The sequence below is a fragment of the Etheostoma spectabile genome, chromosome 23 (assembly GCF_008692095.1).
Source record: "Etheostoma spectabile isolate EspeVRDwgs_2016 chromosome 23, UIUC_Espe_1.0, whole genome shotgun sequence".
NCBI lineage: Eukaryota > Metazoa > Chordata > Actinopteri > Perciformes > Percidae > Etheostoma > Etheostoma spectabile.
The window spans coordinates 8,346,215-8,363,515 of record NC_045755.1 but is presented as its reverse complement, the minus strand read 5'-3'; the positions used below and the strand labels follow the sequence as shown (position 1 = coordinate 8,363,515).

Here is a 17,301-nt window from a genome sequence, read left to right as displayed (position 1 = left end):
CCCAGTGTTTCTAATAATGGATTAAAAAGAGTTGTAAAGGAATGGAAAGACTAGAAAGAGACTAACTTTAGTATGTTTTCCCATATTTCACTATCATAGAAAGCATGGCTCCAGCCCATCTTTACGGTTCCAACAATAACATTCTGTTTGAAGACGTCTGAACCCAGCTTCCTGTACATCTCCTCGCACTCGTCTAAGGGGATCTGAAAAATTCCCAACATGAAGGCCAAAATAGCACCTAAAGTAGAGAGGAACAAGTGTGATGTGCCAGTGAGCAAGGAATATCAGTGTTTACATAAATTCCCATGTGGGGTCAGTGTTAGAGAAGAAGTAAGAGAGAAAAAAAATTGACTTACACTAAACAGTAATGACAACATACCTGTACTGACTCCACAGATGTAGTCGAACAGCTGGTGGACTCGTTTACCTGTCAGGTTCTGCAGTTTATGGAGAGTCTGCAGGGCCAGCAGCCCCCTGTAACAAAAGGCACAGGTTTACAAACCTAGACTGACAAAAATGCCAATTTTATATATTCTACACAACAATAAACATATGTAGGGGGTATTGTACAGTTGGACTGCAATGATACTGTAGCCATTACTGTGTCTATGTTTTTTAGTTGGTACATTTTAAGTTCTGTATGTGGCACTCTAGATACATAAGTTACTGCTGCTCATACATTGTTTATAAAAACAGCAAACGTAAAAGTAGGTAGACTCATATGTAATATTTATTAAAGGAAAACATTTAATTTAGATTTTTTACATACATATACTTTATATTTTTAAATTACTTTTCCCCTCCCAGTTCAGCTTTACCTTGTTCCACCTCCATCTATGGCCAGGACCCGAATTCCTCTGCCTTTCACTGGTTCAGTGTAGCCAATCAGGGCCAGAGCTTCTCTCACAGCACCCTGAAGAGGCAGGTCTCTGGCCTGGCGCAATCGCAGCAAACAGGGTAGTGCACTCTCCTAAAAGGTTGGAGATATACCCAAACATTCTAAAATGTTTCACTTAAAAAAACGTTTGAGGACTGTGCAACACATGTGACATTTAACTGAACTGCAGGGTAAACCTATATGTGTGGACGCCCGCTCAACCAACTGAGCTATCTGGGCGCCCATAAAAGGAATTCTAACAGTGATACAAACTAACCTTGACAGCTACACCTCGCGTCTCGGGGAACTCCAGAAGGTGATGGATGAGCTCCTCCACTCGACTGGTGAGGAGCTTGACATCAGTGACTTTCTGCAAGCCTTTCACCAGGGCTCTAGTCCTGTTGTCTAAACTCACCCTGGCTGTTATCTGCATGACAAATACATATCATGGACAAAACATCAAGACCATCTGACAAATGTAAAGCCACACCTTTTTCCTAAATAACATATCAATTGAAATCACAGAAGTGATTGTTTGCCATTTTGATGTGTGGACTGGCCTAAGCTTTTAACATTCATTAGAGCCATACTGAGCGCCTCACCTTCTCTCTTTGAGTCAATAGCTGTTGGTTCACTATATCCTTTTTCTCCTCGTCACTGTCTGTCTTCTTTCCTGCCTTGTCCACAGTGGGCGCTTCCACAGCTACTGCTGAAGACTTGCTTTTTTCAGCCGCAATGCTTTTGGAATCACCTCTGAATTTGGGGACAAGGGGTGCAATGTAGCTGCCGACAAATGCCTGAACGCTGGGCCGAGGGTAAGAAAGATAGTGGGTGAAGCCTTTCTTAGGGGAGGTAGCAGGCACAGAGATGGACTGAGCTGAAGTTTCAGTTGCAGGGATGTCAGAGGAGGGTGATGCTGCTGGAGGACTGAGCTTATCTGATGTACAGGGAGGGGACGGAGAGGTAGCGGGTGCTTCAATACTTTTAGCCTCTGCCACTAAGGACAACATAGGAACGTGCTCCTTAGTTGTGCGAGCAACGGTGCTGAGAGTGGGCTGAGAAACAGGCTCATTTGCTTCTCTGTGCTGCTGCAGAGGCCTGCTGTCTCCTTCTTCTTCTTCTTCTTCTTCTTGTGTGCTGGCGCTAAAGTAACTATTGATGTGTTGAGCCAGAGTTTTGTAGGTCTCATCCATGTTGGTGGACAGAGATGCTGGGTGAAACAGCTGCATAGTTTGTTTTGCCAAAGTCGAGGAAGAGCTAGATGCAGATACATTCGCTGCTGAAGCTAAACTTGATGTGGATTTCTTTGTGGCAACAAAAGGATTTTCGGTAACTTGTTGCTGTTGCATGTCGCACTCTTCCACGGCTGTGATCCTCTTGCCTTCTTCTTCTTCTTCTTCCATGGTGGCTTTAGGTAGTGAGGGTGTAGCTGTGTTGTTTGAGGTTAAGGTCTCGGCTGTGACCAGAGCCTTTTCTGCATGGGTGCTGTCGACTTTGGCACTGCCAGGCTTGAACCGGGAGAACTTGGAGATGAGGTCTGTGCTGCCTACTGCCTTGGTGACACTATCAAGTGTGCTCCTGATTCGCGACATGCGTTTTCTGGCTCACTCGGAACAGCAGTAGAGAACTTGAAGTTAAATCAGGCAATTGGATGATGCTTCATGACTGCGTGGTAAACAAGGCAGCATTCTGGCAGATTACCTGCCATTACCAGTTGTTGGTAGAATTTCCATTTTAAAAGAGAAATTAGCAATTTTGCTGCTTGTTCTGATGTTTCCTAAAAAAAAAAAGACAACAAACTATATGTTAAAGAAAAAAACAGTGTGCATATTAAAATTGAAAGTGGTCAACAGAGGGCTCCATTTGCCACCATAGCGTTCCCTATCATGGTAGCCATGGAAACAAAACAAAAACAGATGACAGCTTTCACATGCTAACAACTTAGTTGAACCATCCAGTTCCCAGACGACCTTGTCATCTGTTCATTGTTACAAAGACAAGATGGAAGAAGACCGAGATCCATTAAATCTGAATTTCGGGACAGAGTCAGCTCATCTTGTGAAAACGTTGCTGGAGAGACACCACCACGCTGTCACGAGGGAGCAGCAGGATGACTCTCCTGGCAGTGAGATGATTAATAACTGGGTTGCTGGAAAAGACTTTACAGTCGAAGTCGGGGAAAAGCAGATTAAGGAGTATATTCAAACCTGGGAGATACAGCCCCGCTGGCTTTACAGTCTGGACTTCCTCTACTCAACCGAGGAGGAGCATCATACCTTTTATCACTACCAGGCCCGCTTCAGTACCCCGACGTCGCGGAAGCCAATTCAGGGGACAGCTAGCGTCTACTTCGTCGTGGACAAATCTAAAGTCAAACCACAAACTCTGCCCGTCGAGGTGCACTTCATAGTGGAGTCAAACAGGCTGGTGCACACACCCGGCAGGACCAGGTTCAGAGAGAAGTGGCTCGCGGACGTTATCGAGAGCAAGACTTTACTCCGTTGTGAGATGCACCTTTGAACCGCCGAACCACCAAGAAGAAGATTTCTGGATCTAGAAATACTACCAAAAGTTACACCCAAATGGCTACAAGTTGACATTAAATCCCATATAATGCGTTGGATGTCCCGTTGCCCTGATATTTCTATGGTCTCAATTCACTTCGAAATAACAAAATGCTAGCTAGCTAGCTTAAACAGTTCTGCTGTTAGCTAGGTAGCTAACTAACTCTAGCAGATAGAACGTTAGATAGCCTATAATTTACAGTAACGTTATGATTCTCTAGTATGACAAGCTATCTAACGCTACTTGTTATAGCTAGCTAAGTTCAAATAACGTTAGATTTGCGTAAAAACACATATTCAAGACACCAAAACATGAATGTATTGCCCCGAAGTCCTTTGTGTTAGCTAGCTAGATAGTAATTTAACGTCAACTCTTTTTTTAAAACATGAACACCTCATGATGTTTGAAAGCTGGCTTGCTAGGCAAACAGTTGTCAGATATATAATATATATGACGTTAGTTAGCGTTACTATATCTGCTGTTGGCCTAACTTTGCTAATTAATAGTTGTATATTGTCAGTTTGTCGAATGTTACGCAATGTCACAAAATAAACAAACTTCTTCTTACCATACGAAACAAAGACGATAAAATATGTTGCAAAATAATTTCATTCAGAAAGGCGGATGTGATTACCTGCACGGCAGCTGGATTCTCGCGATATCACATGATCACGGATGTGACTTAGATGTGTGGGCCCTGTACAGTGCAGTTCTTTATTTATGCCACACCGTGTCGACAAAAGCCTTTTGGAATAAAATGAACAAATATTTTGACTGCAAACAATGAGCAATTACAACTTAATTATATCAAGAATACACCGCACAGTTTTTGCAGTATGTTTATGTTTTCAAGATCTTAGGAACAGTTGTTCTTGGCTTCAAGTAGACTAACCCACGATTCAATTTTCTGTTTACTTGGGCGGTGTGTGTGTGAAATATAGAAATAGTAACAGCTCATGTTGACAATGCTACTTTGCAAGAAAATATATAATTCATGAAATCCATGTTCATGGGCAAGTTCTATCAGTACCTAATGCAATACAACTGGTTCTTTCTCCAATAACATAATAACAATATTTTTTTACATTGTTCTCAACTATTCACATACTGTGAGACTTTTGCAGTCAAGCCAGCAATAGCTGTCTTATAAAATCACTTAGCTTGAGTGGGCCAGTTTGGTTTGCTATGTGACAATTGCTGAAGACTGATGTGTATGTTGGCAATGATAATTACAAGTCTACAATGGCTGCCCTGGTAAAGGCCAATACATGTGAAGGTGCCTTTATAAAAGGATTTCGTTCACATGTTGAGAAATGAAAACAGCCATCAGTCTCGGGCAATTCACTTGAAAATCACTTCATTTGAGAGGCACTGTGGCGATTTTGCACAGCCATATTTCTCTATTAATATCATAGACAATCAAAGGTGACTCATAGCTAATAGCATGTGCAATTACTTTGAAACAATACATGCAGCTCTTTCAAAAGCAATGTGAACTCATAAGAACTAACAGCTTTTGAATGATGATTATAATAGATGAGTGACATTAAAACATTGCTTTTTTCTGCTTCCCGTCCACACCACCTTTTTTATTGTGGAATATGAACACCCTGTCATGACCTAGAAAGTATGTAGTAAGCATTCTATTACATTTGTCATAGATGAAATGGATGAAGTGGTGGTGACATTATAGTTACATAATAAATAATGTATGGAATTGGGATAGTCCTGTATGTCCTGCCGTCCACTGGTAGCTACTGACACATTCTGTGGACGGTCTTTCCATTTTGCTACACAGTAATGCACACTTTCAAAAAAAGTATTGAGAAAAGAAATAAGGATGTATTTGTCAAAAAATTGATATTTTCCGTATGGTGTATGAAGTGGTGCCTAAAAGGAACATTCCACCAACTTTACGCATAAAGGTCAGTTTACTCATATTTGAGAGCCTTTGGAAGCTGTTGTACTATGACCTCTGGGCTTTCAAAAGGAGGGTAGGGGAGGAGGGCCACAACATCATGACCACCAACAAAACTCAGCAAAGATTGTTCTTGCTCGGGCTTTTACTTCTGGATATTATAATATATATAACAGAAGGAATGGCTTTGCTCGCATCTTTCTCCGCCACCATGATGGAAGTGTATTTATTTATTTATTTTATTAGTAAAGAACATGTACATCACCAGTATGTCCATGTAAAGAAATTCAACACCAGAGGTGCATATACAGAAAACACGTATGTTTGTAGAAAATAAATTTAAAAAAGTAAAAAAGAAAAGTGTAGTAGGCTACATAAAAAGTCAAATGTATCACCGTTACATGAGAAATTCATCAAACACAATTCCAGTCTGAATTGCCTTCTTATTTTTTATGTCTCTTGTAGATTTTCCATATTGGAGCAATTCTTGAAAAAAGTCTTCAAAGCTTGGTTTAGAATCCGACCATTTCTATTTGTGAATGTGGAATTTTCCCAATAACAAGATTAACTGAATAAAATAAACAACATCTTTGTCCATCTCATTGCCTTCAAAACAAAGAAAAATATCTTCATCCTTAAATCGAATTGATTGCCCAGTATTCCGTCTTATAAGGTGTTGAACATCAACCCAAAATGTTTTAGTAGTGAAAGAATAAATGACAGATTGTTTCTTCTTCTAGTTCACAGAAAGTACAAGAATAGTCAATATCCAGTTTGAATCACTTTAATGTCCTTTTTGCTGGATATATTTTATGTAGACAGAACATGTCTCCGATCAACCAGATTTTTTGCCAGTTCATTTCTCCATAGATTGAAGCCCAAAAGAATCTTCCTGATGGCAGCGTTCTTGTATACAATTCCTGATGTATTTATTCTTGGTATTGTCAACTTCCCCAATGAATATACCACTACTAAGTGGATTGATCAGTGACATCACTGAACCTCTAAGAAGTTGCAGCACACATCTCGGCACACCATCAACAATTACTGCATGTTCTTTTGGCGAGAATGCTAACCTAAATTTGGAGAGGAATTCATTATACTTTAGTAACTGCCCATCCGCATTAAGGAGTTGTTTTACCAATATAAAACCCACCATAGTAACCAACAATTACAGAACTACAACTCCTGCGCACGGCCTCAATCTCATCGTTCTCAGTCACTCCCTCTGTTTGCTGACCGGGCCGCCAAAATTTAGCTGGGGAAAAGCCATGGACAGTGAGAGAAAACCCATACGTAGTACTGAAGGGAAATGAAAATTGAGCGTAAGTACTGTACGTAGGAATGCGTAGCCAGGCTACCAGTTAGCATTTTCAAACGGAGAAACCATAACAGTCTTTGCACAATAGACAACATATTGACTGTTTATGCAGCCCTTTCAAATCTGGGGACACCACTGGTATCAAAATAAAGCAGGACTGACTGTTACGTTCGTTACTACAACAAACTCTCAATGTTCTTAATCCGGTTTAGTTCACGATACATCCAAAGTAAGCTTAGTTACTGTATGCAACATTTCAAATGCAACGATGCATCTGGAACTTATTATCTTATTGTACATAAATGACTTTCTGCAAAACATTCATCTTACTATATGATCCGCCAATAACTGGAATCTTTCCCCTCATGCTGCTAAGGGGCCAGATTCCAGATCGGTTTCCTCCCCTTTCTCTGCTTTGCCCGCCCAGAGAATTTGGCCCACCCATGAGAGAGAGCGACATCATGGAAGCAAAGTTGCAGTTGGTCAAGGCCACACATACCCTCCACCTTGCCCCCCCCCCTCTCCTCCTCAAAATCTACAGACTCAGAAATGGTACATGCTAAGGAAAGCTCATTGTGGGACTTGCTCTAGTGGCTGTAATTCTGCACCAAGGCTGAATTTTGGGAAAGAGACTTCAGATGTGGTATTAGGGAACCACTAAGGTCTGTAAAAGCATCCAAAGAGCACCATGTCATGGGACCTTTAATAGTGATAAGTTCAGGAGAGATGTATTTATAGTTCACTGTATATTTTGAGATCATGAGTTTGACCATTACAAAATACATGTGGGAGTGTCTTTTATAACATGTTTGTCAATGTCAGGCTTTTGACATGCACCTACAATCAGTCGTCACTGAGTAGGCTGACCCCCCCCCCCTCCAAGTCAACGGCTTTCCCATCCCACAGCCACCACAGTCACATGCTACACGCGCGCAAATGAGGAAAATGTCAAAATGCCTGTAGTGCGTTAACATTGCAATAATCCAGTAATCCAACCCCTAGATAATGTACGGAAATGTTAATTGAACCCACAAGTTACTAACGGGAAACATCAAAAAATTGAATGGGTTCCGCAAGCCACCACAGGTCAGAAAAGGCAACAGATGAGGATGGAGAAGTGGATGGACGTCTTGCGCTCATCAGAGCTGGAGTTTTGGGTTTGGTATTTGTGCTTGCAACTTGTGGCAATTTCTTCTTCTTGGGCGCACTTTGGAAGAAGCGAAAAAGAAACACAAAAACCCAGCTGTTCCTCTTGCATCTGTGCTTGGCAGATCTGGTGGTCGCTTTTTTCCAAGTTCTACCGCAGTTTCTCATGGAAATTACGCACAGGTTCCGAGGCACGGACTTCATGTGTCGGTCCGTAAAATACTTGCAGGTGGTGGGGATGTTCGCCTCCACGTACATGATTGTGGCCATGACCATAGACCGGTACCACGCGGTTTGTAAGCCAATGGTCTCCTTCTTGAAGGGCTCGTTTAGGAGATACCTCTCTATTGGCGCAGCGTGGCTAATCTCTCTCGCCTTCAGCTCTCCTCAGATCTCCATCTTCTCTCTCCTGGAAGTGGAGGAGAACCAGTACGATTGCTGGGCTACATTTATTGAACCGTGGGGGAGCAGGGTTTACGTCACCTGGATCACCCTGTCGGTGTTTGCCCTGCCTGCAGTCATTGTGCTCTATTGCCAAATAAGAATATGCACAACAATCTACTTCAACATGAAGAGAAAGGCGCTGCAGACAGGGCGCGCGGGCACGAAGGGTGTGTCCAACGCGATGCTTAAGACTGTGAAAATGACTTTTGTTATTATCATGACATACACAGTGTGTTGGAGCCCGTTCTTTGTTGTCCAGTTATGGTCTGCATGGAGTCCAAGCAGTGCGCCTACTAAAGGTTTGTCCAAAAGTTGTCTGTAGGAGGTCCACATCCTTTGAGAACCAAAGATGCCTGTAACAATTTATTTAATGTCACCATCATCAACTGGGCACCTCAGAAAGTTTGGAGATCTGCTGCCACCTTTCTAGCCCTTTATTTTTAGAGTTTGTTGACACATTTCTCTACCTCTCTTTCTCTCTCACAGGTCCAGTGTTTGCCATCATCATGCTGTTGGCCAGCCTCAACAGCTGCACCAACCCTTGGATATATCTCTACTATAGCTAAAACAAAACAAAAATTGGTTACATACCTTTTATATAAAGGACTATGTCAGTTAAGATACAATCCAGGGCCTGGTGAAGTCCAAATTAATTGCGTGTGTTTAAATCTATGTAGTTGTTGTGTATGAATCTAATAACTGGATACATGTATTTTGTATTATGAGTATTAGCTTGAAATTATGCTGGCATCTTACAGTAATGTTTCAGTGCTGTGACAAAACATCCGTCATGCATAAATGAAAAATATAAAATATTATTTTATGTTTTAGGAAAAAAGTTTGAATCAGTGAAACAAGCTAATGCATATTTAATATGGAATTATCTTTTTTTTTTCACTAGCATAACAACACCTTCACTTACCTTCTTTCATTCAGTGCTGGAGGAAATCAATTTTTCAAAATAAACATGAAAAAAAAACAGTGCCATGCTATACGTCATCCATAGACATATTTGACGTATTTTGAATGTTCTGTAAATATTTCTTATGCAATTAAAATATAAACTGCACACACAAGCTATTTGCATTTCTTTCTTGCCTTTTTGTCTGATGAAAAGCAAACGTCAAAAAATACTGTTCCTGATATTTGCACCTGTTGGGATTCGTCATTGCACTACCTAAACAGATAAACTGAAGAAAAATGGACTTACATCAGAAGGCCTTCTGGCTTAACAATCTTTTTCTCATTGTATCCTAAGGAATGTTATTACTTACTCCTTTTTTAACATTCATTAACATTTCCCTGGCAGTGAATAGCTGCCAGGGAAATGTTAATGCAGCTAATGCAGCTAGTTAATATTGCGCACATTCAAACAAAGTAATTCCATACAAAAACATGCACTTATATTTCTATAGGATGTGTTCCTTGCAAAGAGACACAACATCAGCAAAGTGCATTAGGGGACTAATACAGTGCTTTGATTAGGGGACTAATACAGAGGTTTGATTAGGGGACTAATGCACTGTGATGGCGTTTTGTTGTACTGCTGAGATGCAGAGCAACAGAATTACTACATTTTGTAACTAATTTCGAGAATCATTCTCTTAATCCTTGCCAGGGCTTGTGTCATTCTTTGCCAGGAAAATATGTAATCTTGTAACCTCCTTGTGTAATGTAAAACCCTCAGAGTCATTCGAAATTGCTGTTCACAAACTATTCCATTCATGCAATTATATAAATTTGAAACCAATTTAGCCTCTCAGTTTTCTCTCCATCACATTAAAGACCATTATGAATGTTTTTTTTCTTTCTATTTGGTCACAATTGCATACAGATGTGGATTAAAAATACAATGTTTTATTATGGTCACAATCCACTGTACACTGTTCCGCAGATTCTGTGGCCAGGCCTGCTGTGCAGAGACAGCCTATGGAGCATTTCATTCTGGAAAAGCTGCTTCAAATAGGATTAGGCATCGCACTTGGCCAAAAAACTATGATGCCTAATTCAGAGCCCAAGGGTGGAAAAGTGGGAGATACATCTTGCAGCTGGTTCATGTTCATGTCATTGTGGTGGTTTAAAGCAATCACTAGGGACATAGTGGACACAACCACAGCCTCCTGAAAAGTACATGCTTTAAGAAACACATTTACAATACACTTTATTCTACTTCAAAGTAAATCCATCACAGATTTTTCTGAAAAGCATAATTTTATGGACTTAAAGGAGACTGCACGGAATGACAGGGTAGAACTGGCATTCAAACACAGCACAGAAATCGAATGTGCCGCTGCTTACATGGACTTAATTTCTAGTTATTCAACAACGACAAACGTGTGAATGGTGTTGTTTGAACACAAAAGAAAGAATTGATTTCATGTGTGTTAACACAGCAAGCAGTAGCTGTTCCAGTCAAATAAATACCAGAGCTTAAAAAAGAAATCATTTTTGTCCGTTGTATATAGTATTAAAAAGGTTCATGGTGAGCCATTAATAAGTTAAGGATCATATATTGATCACAATCATGTAACAAATATGACCACAAATCTCAGACATGTATCAGTAACGCACAGCAACAAGCTGAGAGGGAGTTAAATTTTTAAGTGGCATGGATGTATTGAGACAACATGTGACACGTGGCAGTGGCATGTACCTCCGTATGCCAATTTTACGTGGCATATGCCATAAAAACACAGGACTTTCACCCAAGAGACCGAGGTTCGTTTCCTGCGTGTCTTTAATTGTCCCGTAAGCCGCTTTCTTCTTTAACCAGCCCGTTTATGTCACTTGGGTGTAGACATTAAAATTATATTTTTACATTTAAAATTATATTTTACGTCTAAATGATCAGTGGTATGTTGAAAGTTTCAGAATGTTAAGTTATATTTTACGTCTATGAAGTGGCACATGCCCAGACATGCCACCTCCTGATGACATATGCCACTTCTAACTCCTAGTCTCCTACTGAACAAACTGCTGGAAATCAATGCTCGAGTGAAGCTTTGAAACACTTCCTGTAAATATGGTCATACAGTGCCACAGAGTGGACTAAAACATTTACAATGGGCCTTTTTTTTTTTTACAGCAGACGTTTAAACTTGTCATACAGTGGGAAATGTGCAATAGCAGTGTGACAATATGCACAAAAGTAGCTAAATTAAATTTAGTCCTCATTCGTTTTACGTTTTAAACCCCTGTGCTTTTACTGTGACATGTCAAAATGTCTGCAGTGAAAAAAGGCTTATTGTAATAAAGATATGAGTGCAATTTTGCAGGGCACTGAGTTACAATAAAGTTTAATAAGACTGTGTGCTGATGTGCTTTATGCATGGGAGCGAGCCTGTGCAATATATTAGCAAAAGAGACTCAATGGTAACAGTAGACACCAACAGTGTCATTACAGAGTCCTTAGCCTGCAAAATCAGAGCAACATGGATGATATATAATCTTCTAAAATTTTCTGCTTTTCTTCAAAAACAACGCCATCTCTTTTCAGTAGGGCTACCTCAGTCTCCAGAGCACGGATTTTGGCCAAAGTGCTCTCCTCCCTGCGATCCAGTCCCAAGATCTTTGCATGCAAACTCAAGATCCTCCGCCAAAGCTGATCTTTGTCAGTGTCCGGTCTGCAGTACGAGTGCTCATAAACATAAATGTGCTCGCCATCGCTGGGTCCCCTATCCTCCAAAAAAGAGGCTTTAGGTTTGTCCATTACCAATTCTACAGGGACATAGCTAAAAGCCTGGCCCATTGCTGCCTGGAGGGCAGTTGCCTCCACGTTTTCCTCTCCATCAGAGAAAGAGCCCACTGACTCACAGCACAAAACTGTAACAATCGAGTCAGCCTTTTCTTCAGCACGGGGCTCACTGCATGGGGACAGGGTGATGCAAGACGCTGTTGGCATTCCGCTGTCGCCTGGCATCTCACAAGCAGCAGTCTGTATCTCTGATGAGAGATTTGAATGACAGGACATGCCAGTGTCCGACAACCGAGGTGGTTCAAATATCATCTCTGTGTGTTCACAGACAAAGCTGTTTGTTGAACTAGACTGCACCTTTTTGCATGTTCTGCCCAAAATAAGCGGCCTCTTGCTGAGAGGTGAGTCAACTCCGGTGCGCTCAATGTTAATGTCTAAAGTTCTGGGTTTGGCCTTGGGGCTTTGTTTAATGGTGGTAACTTTTTTCTCTCCACCCTGAAATGAAAGAAAATAAGTCTGGTCACAGGCATTGCAAAAGATCAGAAAATAAAGAACAGGCTTGTTGCACTGATTGGCCTGCCTGCATGGGCCAGATGGCAGCTCATTCAGAGCGCACCAGCTCAACTTGTCTTCAACCTCCCCGAGTTCTCCCACATTACACCTCTCCTCCACTCTCTTCACTGGTTACCAATTGCTGCCCGCATCCGCTTTAAGACACTAGTACTTGCATACAAATAAACCCTATAACCTCACCTTCCCACTCTGCTCTGCATCAGCCAACCTGCTTGCTGCCCCCTCACAGCGAGGGACAACTAATCACTCAACGAAATCCCAACTGTTTGCTGTCCCCGGCTACCAAATGGTGTAATGAGCTTCCTCCTGACATCAAGATGGCCGAAAGCCGACACATCTTTAGCCGAAGGCAGAAAACTTCTACACCTTGGAGATATTTATATATACACAAACATACATACAGTGTATACACACTGTATATATACTGTATATTTCTTGAAGCTGCACTTTCATATGGCTCTTTGAAGTTTTGCCTATTAAAACTAATGTACTTACAATGATTACTTGTTGTCTGGAGTTTGCAACTTCAGGGTTGAAAGCACTTCATTGGAAGTCACTTTGGATAAAAGCATAAGCTAAATGACTTGTAATGTAATGTAACACCTAAAACTCTGGGTGAGCCTAAAACTTGGTATTTTCTGCAAGAGATGGTGCGTTTTCTATTCATTGGTATTCTACTTGCACTTTCCTCTTTTGGAACATGTTAAATGCCAAAAAACTTGGTCCGTGACTAATTTTGTGATGTCCTGCAAGCCCTTACTTAATGTTAGAACGGATGGAAGTTAAGACAGGAAAACAAGACCGATACATACATCCTCAAAGGAGGGAAATAGGGTTGGGATGGCTGTGTTCTTCAGGTAGCGGATGCCCCATCGAATATCAAAGCAGTCCTCTTTAAAATGCTCGCTGCACAGGTACTGATGTCGACTAGGGGTCCACTCCTCCCGCTTCATGTTGCGTACCCATTTCTGGAGCCTGGACTTGTCTTGCAAGGGGAACCTTTGGGAGGGAGGGAGGGAAACATAAAGTAAAGGGGTGATTTGAAAGTGAAATATTTCAAAAGTTTCAGTAGTCGAGTATCGGCACTGCATATTTTGCACCTTTTCTAACATTATTATAACGCACATTTCCCTCCAACAGCCTCACAGTCTCCCCCTGTACCATTACAACAAGGTAATTATGATATACATTATATAGTACTAACACAGCGAACGTTCTTGTTATGTTCTTACTGCTTCTATGATTATTATCATCTTTGACTACAGTATACATTTAAACTAAGACACACCAGAAAGAAAACAGAAAACATACGGGTAGAAGCTAATTCTCTTGTCTTGTCTAGATGCTGTTCCCCCGCGGTTTTTGCAATTTTTTACAGCGCAGTACCGTGGCATATCTACACTGACACTACATTAAAACGCTTTACAGAGACACGTTTATTGCTACATTTTCTGAAAACACAAACCAGCAGAATTAGCAACCATTGCTAGTAACTAGCCTAGCTCGTAAACGGTCATTTCCGGGTTGTAGTCCACATAGCGGATATGACGTTTAGTCCATCAAGCTAGGTAACGTACCATTAAGATGACAAGTCGTTGCACAACTACGTGGAGGAGCTTATCTAATAAAATAATGCGTGCATGTCTAACTTAAGTAATCATCACCTATTACCTGAAAATAGAATGTAAAATAGTTAACTATATAATATAATGTACTGGTCTGAATATGTGTTTAGGTCTCGAACCTCAACCTAGCCAAAATAACAGAGTAAAGCAAAGACGGAAGTTTACGCAGTGTACATTCTTGTTTCTATTGCATTATTTTCGGACTGCCCCCCCCCCCCTCCTCATTCTCCACGTGCGCACTGTTTCCACCAATGGCAGTGATCCGAGTCACGGTTTTAAGAAATGGACCAATAAGGTTGCGAGTCGTGGTTTTACAGCTCAGGAATGCAGCTAGCAGGTCAACAATCGCCAGCTTTCGTTTCGCATCAGCTGGTGCTGTCTGCGGCTGATAGAGGTATCCTCTGGCTGTTTGTCAACTCGTCTCCAGGTAATCCTTCTTTCCAATACGTATTAACGTTTATTTGTCGTGGGTGGTTTATCTGCTACTGAGAACAAACAACAGAGTATCATTAACAAGCTTTTTTAAAGCAGAGCTGGTTTAAGTTTCTCTCTTATTTCACTAAAACAGTGAGCTGTCGTTTTCTTGAGCCCCACTCTGTTGTAACTAGTTAGCAAATTAACGTAGTATAACGTATGTTTTGAATGCTCTTTGAATAGTTTGTACCTGAATCTAAAAGTTTGACACCGTTTTAAAGTCTTCCTGCGTGTCAAGGGTGTGTGAAACGTCGTTAAGGCGGGCTGTCAAACTGTTCTATTTACAGCCGCAAAGGTGCCAAAACCAGCAGAATGGCCACAGCGCAGTCGGTGCTGCTGCTAGCAGTGCATGTTCTGCTGATCTCAGAGTTCATCCTGGCCACAAGGGACTACTACGACATTCTGGGGGTACCTAGAGATGCAAATGAACGCCTGATCAAGAAGGCCTTCCATAAGCTGGCTCTGAAGTACCACCCTGACCGAAACAAAAGCCCAGACGCCGAAGCCAAGTTCAGGGAGATAGCAGAAGGTAAGTAGGTCACTACAGTATGCCATTCCAGGGCAATGGGAACATACTTAAGTCTTTGAAATTATAATGAATGTATAGAATAGGTATAGGTAGATTGGGAAATGTCAGTGACAGTCTCATTGGAAGTGGCCAAAGTTAGTTAGTTAGGTTAGATAACATATTGTATACCGTATTTGTGAACGTTTAAAAAAAAAAAAAAAAAAAAAAAAAAAAAATTGATTATACAAGCATCTCTCTTCTCTAATGGGCCTTATTAAAGAAAATGGTACTGGAAAGGTCAACCATTTAATCCGTTGTATATGACAGGTGCCTTACTAGACTTATTAAGATCTATGGTATTTGAAAATCTATGGTACTTGAATATTTATATATATATAGATATAGATAGAGAGAGGTCATTTCCAATAGGACAATATTTCCTTATCGTTTTTCAGTCAACAAATGGCAATATCACTATATTGTTTAAGACTGAACCTACGAATGTTAAAAAATGTGCCCAAATTTTTGAGCAGCACTGTTATAGCAAGCAACACAATAAGTGATGCAAGGTGTCTTTGACTCTACCAGCATATGAGACGTTATCAGATGATAAGAGGAGGCGAGACTACGACCAGTTTGGCCACGGTCCGTCACCAGGGGGTGGCCAAGGAAGAGGAGGAGGAGGAGGAGAAAGAGGAGGAAGAGGAGGAGGAGGAGACGGAGACTACAACTTCAAGCAGCACTACCAGTCCTTTAACTTTGATGACATTTTCAAAGACTTTGACATTTTTGGTCAGCGACACCAACACCACTTTCACTCCCACTCCCAAAATCAAGCCCACCAAAAGAGACAGTTCGACAGCCAGTTTCAGGCCCATCGGGAGGCAATGAACAGACAGAAGAGACAGTTTCAGCAGGGGGGCTTCGGTGGAGGACTCTTTGATGACATGTTTGAGGACTTGGAGAAGATGTTCTCCTTTAACACACACAGTTCCAGGACTGACGGCAGATACCATGGCTCTGGGAAGCAGCACTGCAGGACAGTGACCGAGCGTAGGGGGAACATGGTGACTACTTTCACAGACTGCTCCTGAGACCAGCACAAAATGGCGCTCTACACTGGGCTGTCAGTTAGGACATTGCCGGTTTTTTAAATTGTGATTTTGGAATTGAATGCTAATTTATCACTTGGTGGAATAGACGATGGTTTTCGTGTGGCTTTTGTAATTTTCTGTATGTAATTTCCTCCAGGAACAAATATCCAAGCTGACCTGATGAAGGGCTGCTTCCAAGCAATAACTCCCTCAAATTATTGCTCATAGCACAGTCCATTATTTAGCTTTCAAGGTGCATTATGTTTACTTATGATGGTACAATCTATTTTAGACTCAAGTATGGCCTAAGGTTAAAAGATAATTGGAATTTAAAATCATTTCATTTAAAGGAATGATGCAATAAACTATATTAAAACACCACAGGAACATTCATTCTGCAGCTATTCAGGTCATACTATTATGTTCTCTACATTATAAACCTTCTGCATGTAAAACCAGGCTCATCTAAGCATAGTGTGCTCTGAACATGTACCTTTTCTCTTTAGGTTTAGTGTTTTAATAATTATCTTAAAGATTGGCAAAAATTACAGTTTCATAAATGTCAGTTCATAGTACATGCATCGAATATTTCTGTGAAAATGAAGCTCCACATCCTGCGATGTTGGCTATTAACTTTTACCTCATTTTAGTTGCTTCCTACAGAGTTGCATCTACCTTTTACTCAGTCAGGGTAGGACATTCAAATCAGTCCCATGACAAATGCTGGCAAACGTAGCCACAGGCAAAGTTTGCGTACTCTCTCAGCTGTTGTTTTGATGAGTCATCTACCAGTGAAGCTAAACGGACTGAAACGTTTTCTGAACTGATCACAATGTGCAATATTTAGCACCTTTGCTCTTCATGTTGCCTCTTTCATAGACAGTGTTGTTTTAACGTCATTGTCTTATGTCTGCACTTTGTGTGTGTGTGTGTGTGTGTGTGTGCATGTGCGTGTGTTTGTGTGTACGCAGAGTGGCCTGAATGTTGATTGGTGGCATAATGCTTGGAGGAATGAATAAAAAGTTTCAAGAGCAAATATTTCATTTAATAGATCTTTTTTTT

The 17,301-nt window shown here is 41.0% G+C and overlaps 5 protein-coding genes across 9 annotated transcripts in view; 3 read left to right on the top strand and 2 right to left on the bottom strand.

Annotated features, from left to right (window-relative positions):
• pnpla8 (patatin-like phospholipase domain containing 8) overlaps window positions 1–2,469 on the bottom strand; it is an 8,675-nt gene extending 6,206 nt beyond the window's left edge. The window contains exons 1-5 of the mRNA XM_032505821.1: window positions 1,480–2,469; window positions 1,155–1,304; window positions 819–970; window positions 380–474; window positions 67–238 (exon numbers count right to left, since the gene is read on the bottom strand). Coding sequence (XP_032361712.1) covers window positions 67–238; window positions 380–474; window positions 819–970; window positions 1,155–1,304; window positions 1,480–2,469 — 1,559 coding nt within the window. The remainder of the gene's footprint in view (window positions 1–66; window positions 239–379; window positions 475–818; window positions 971–1,154; window positions 1,305–1,479) is intronic.
• Window positions 2,470–2,878: 409 nt separating this feature from the next.
• akap14 (A-kinase anchoring protein 14) lies at window positions 2,879–3,397 on the top strand. The gene has a single exon (XM_032505819.1). The coding sequence runs from the start codon at window positions 2,879–2,881 to the stop codon at window positions 3,395–3,397; it is 519 nt and encodes a 172-aa protein (XP_032361710.1).
• A 4,332-nt stretch (window positions 3,398–7,729) lies between these two features.
• avpr2l (arginine vasopressin receptor 2, like) lies at window positions 7,730–8,837 on the top strand. Its single transcript, XM_032505449.1, has 2 exons — window positions 7,730–8,570; window positions 8,758–8,837. Exons 1-2 carry the CDS (start codon window positions 7,745–7,747, stop codon window positions 8,835–8,837), a joined length of 906 nt encoding a protein of 301 aa, XP_032361340.1. The 5' UTR covers window positions 7,730–7,744.
• Window positions 8,838–10,389: 1,552 nt separating this feature from the next.
• The window catches only part of LOC116673257 (THAP domain-containing protein 5), a 142,706-nt gene continuing 135,794 nt past the window's right edge, over window positions 10,390–17,301 (bottom strand). Inside the window, exons 1-3 of one of the 2 annotated variants that reach the window (XM_032505446.1) lie at window positions 13,850–14,090; window positions 13,351–13,537; window positions 10,390–12,460 (exon numbers count right to left, since the gene is read on the bottom strand). In XM_032505446.1, coding sequence (XP_032361337.1) covers window positions 11,693–12,460; window positions 13,351–13,537; window positions 13,850–13,932 — 1,038 coding nt within the window. In that variant the 5' untranslated portion in view covers window positions 13,933–14,090 and the 3' untranslated portion in view covers window positions 10,390–11,692. Of the gene's footprint in view, window positions 12,461–13,350; window positions 13,538–13,849; window positions 14,091–17,301 lie in introns of those variants that run through there. The other variant, XM_032505447.1, reaches the window with a different exon arrangement.
• Window positions 14,421–16,420, top strand: LOC116673262 (dnaJ homolog subfamily B member 9). 4 transcript variants are annotated; one of them, XM_032505454.1, is made up of 4 exons: window positions 14,421–14,590; window positions 14,925–15,166; window positions 15,734–15,811; window positions 15,848–16,420. In XM_032505454.1, exons 2-4 carry the CDS (start codon window positions 14,950–14,952, stop codon window positions 16,237–16,239), a joined length of 687 nt encoding a protein of 228 aa, XP_032361345.1. In that variant the 5' UTR covers window positions 14,421–14,590; window positions 14,925–14,949; the 3' UTR covers window positions 16,240–16,420. The 4 variants fall into 4 exon arrangements, with proteins under 4 accessions (XP_032361345.1, XP_032361344.1, XP_032361343.1 ...); XM_032505453.1 differs by having other exon boundaries at window positions 15,734–15,832; window positions 15,869–16,420; XM_032505452.1 differs by having other exon boundaries at window positions 15,734–15,834; window positions 15,865–16,420.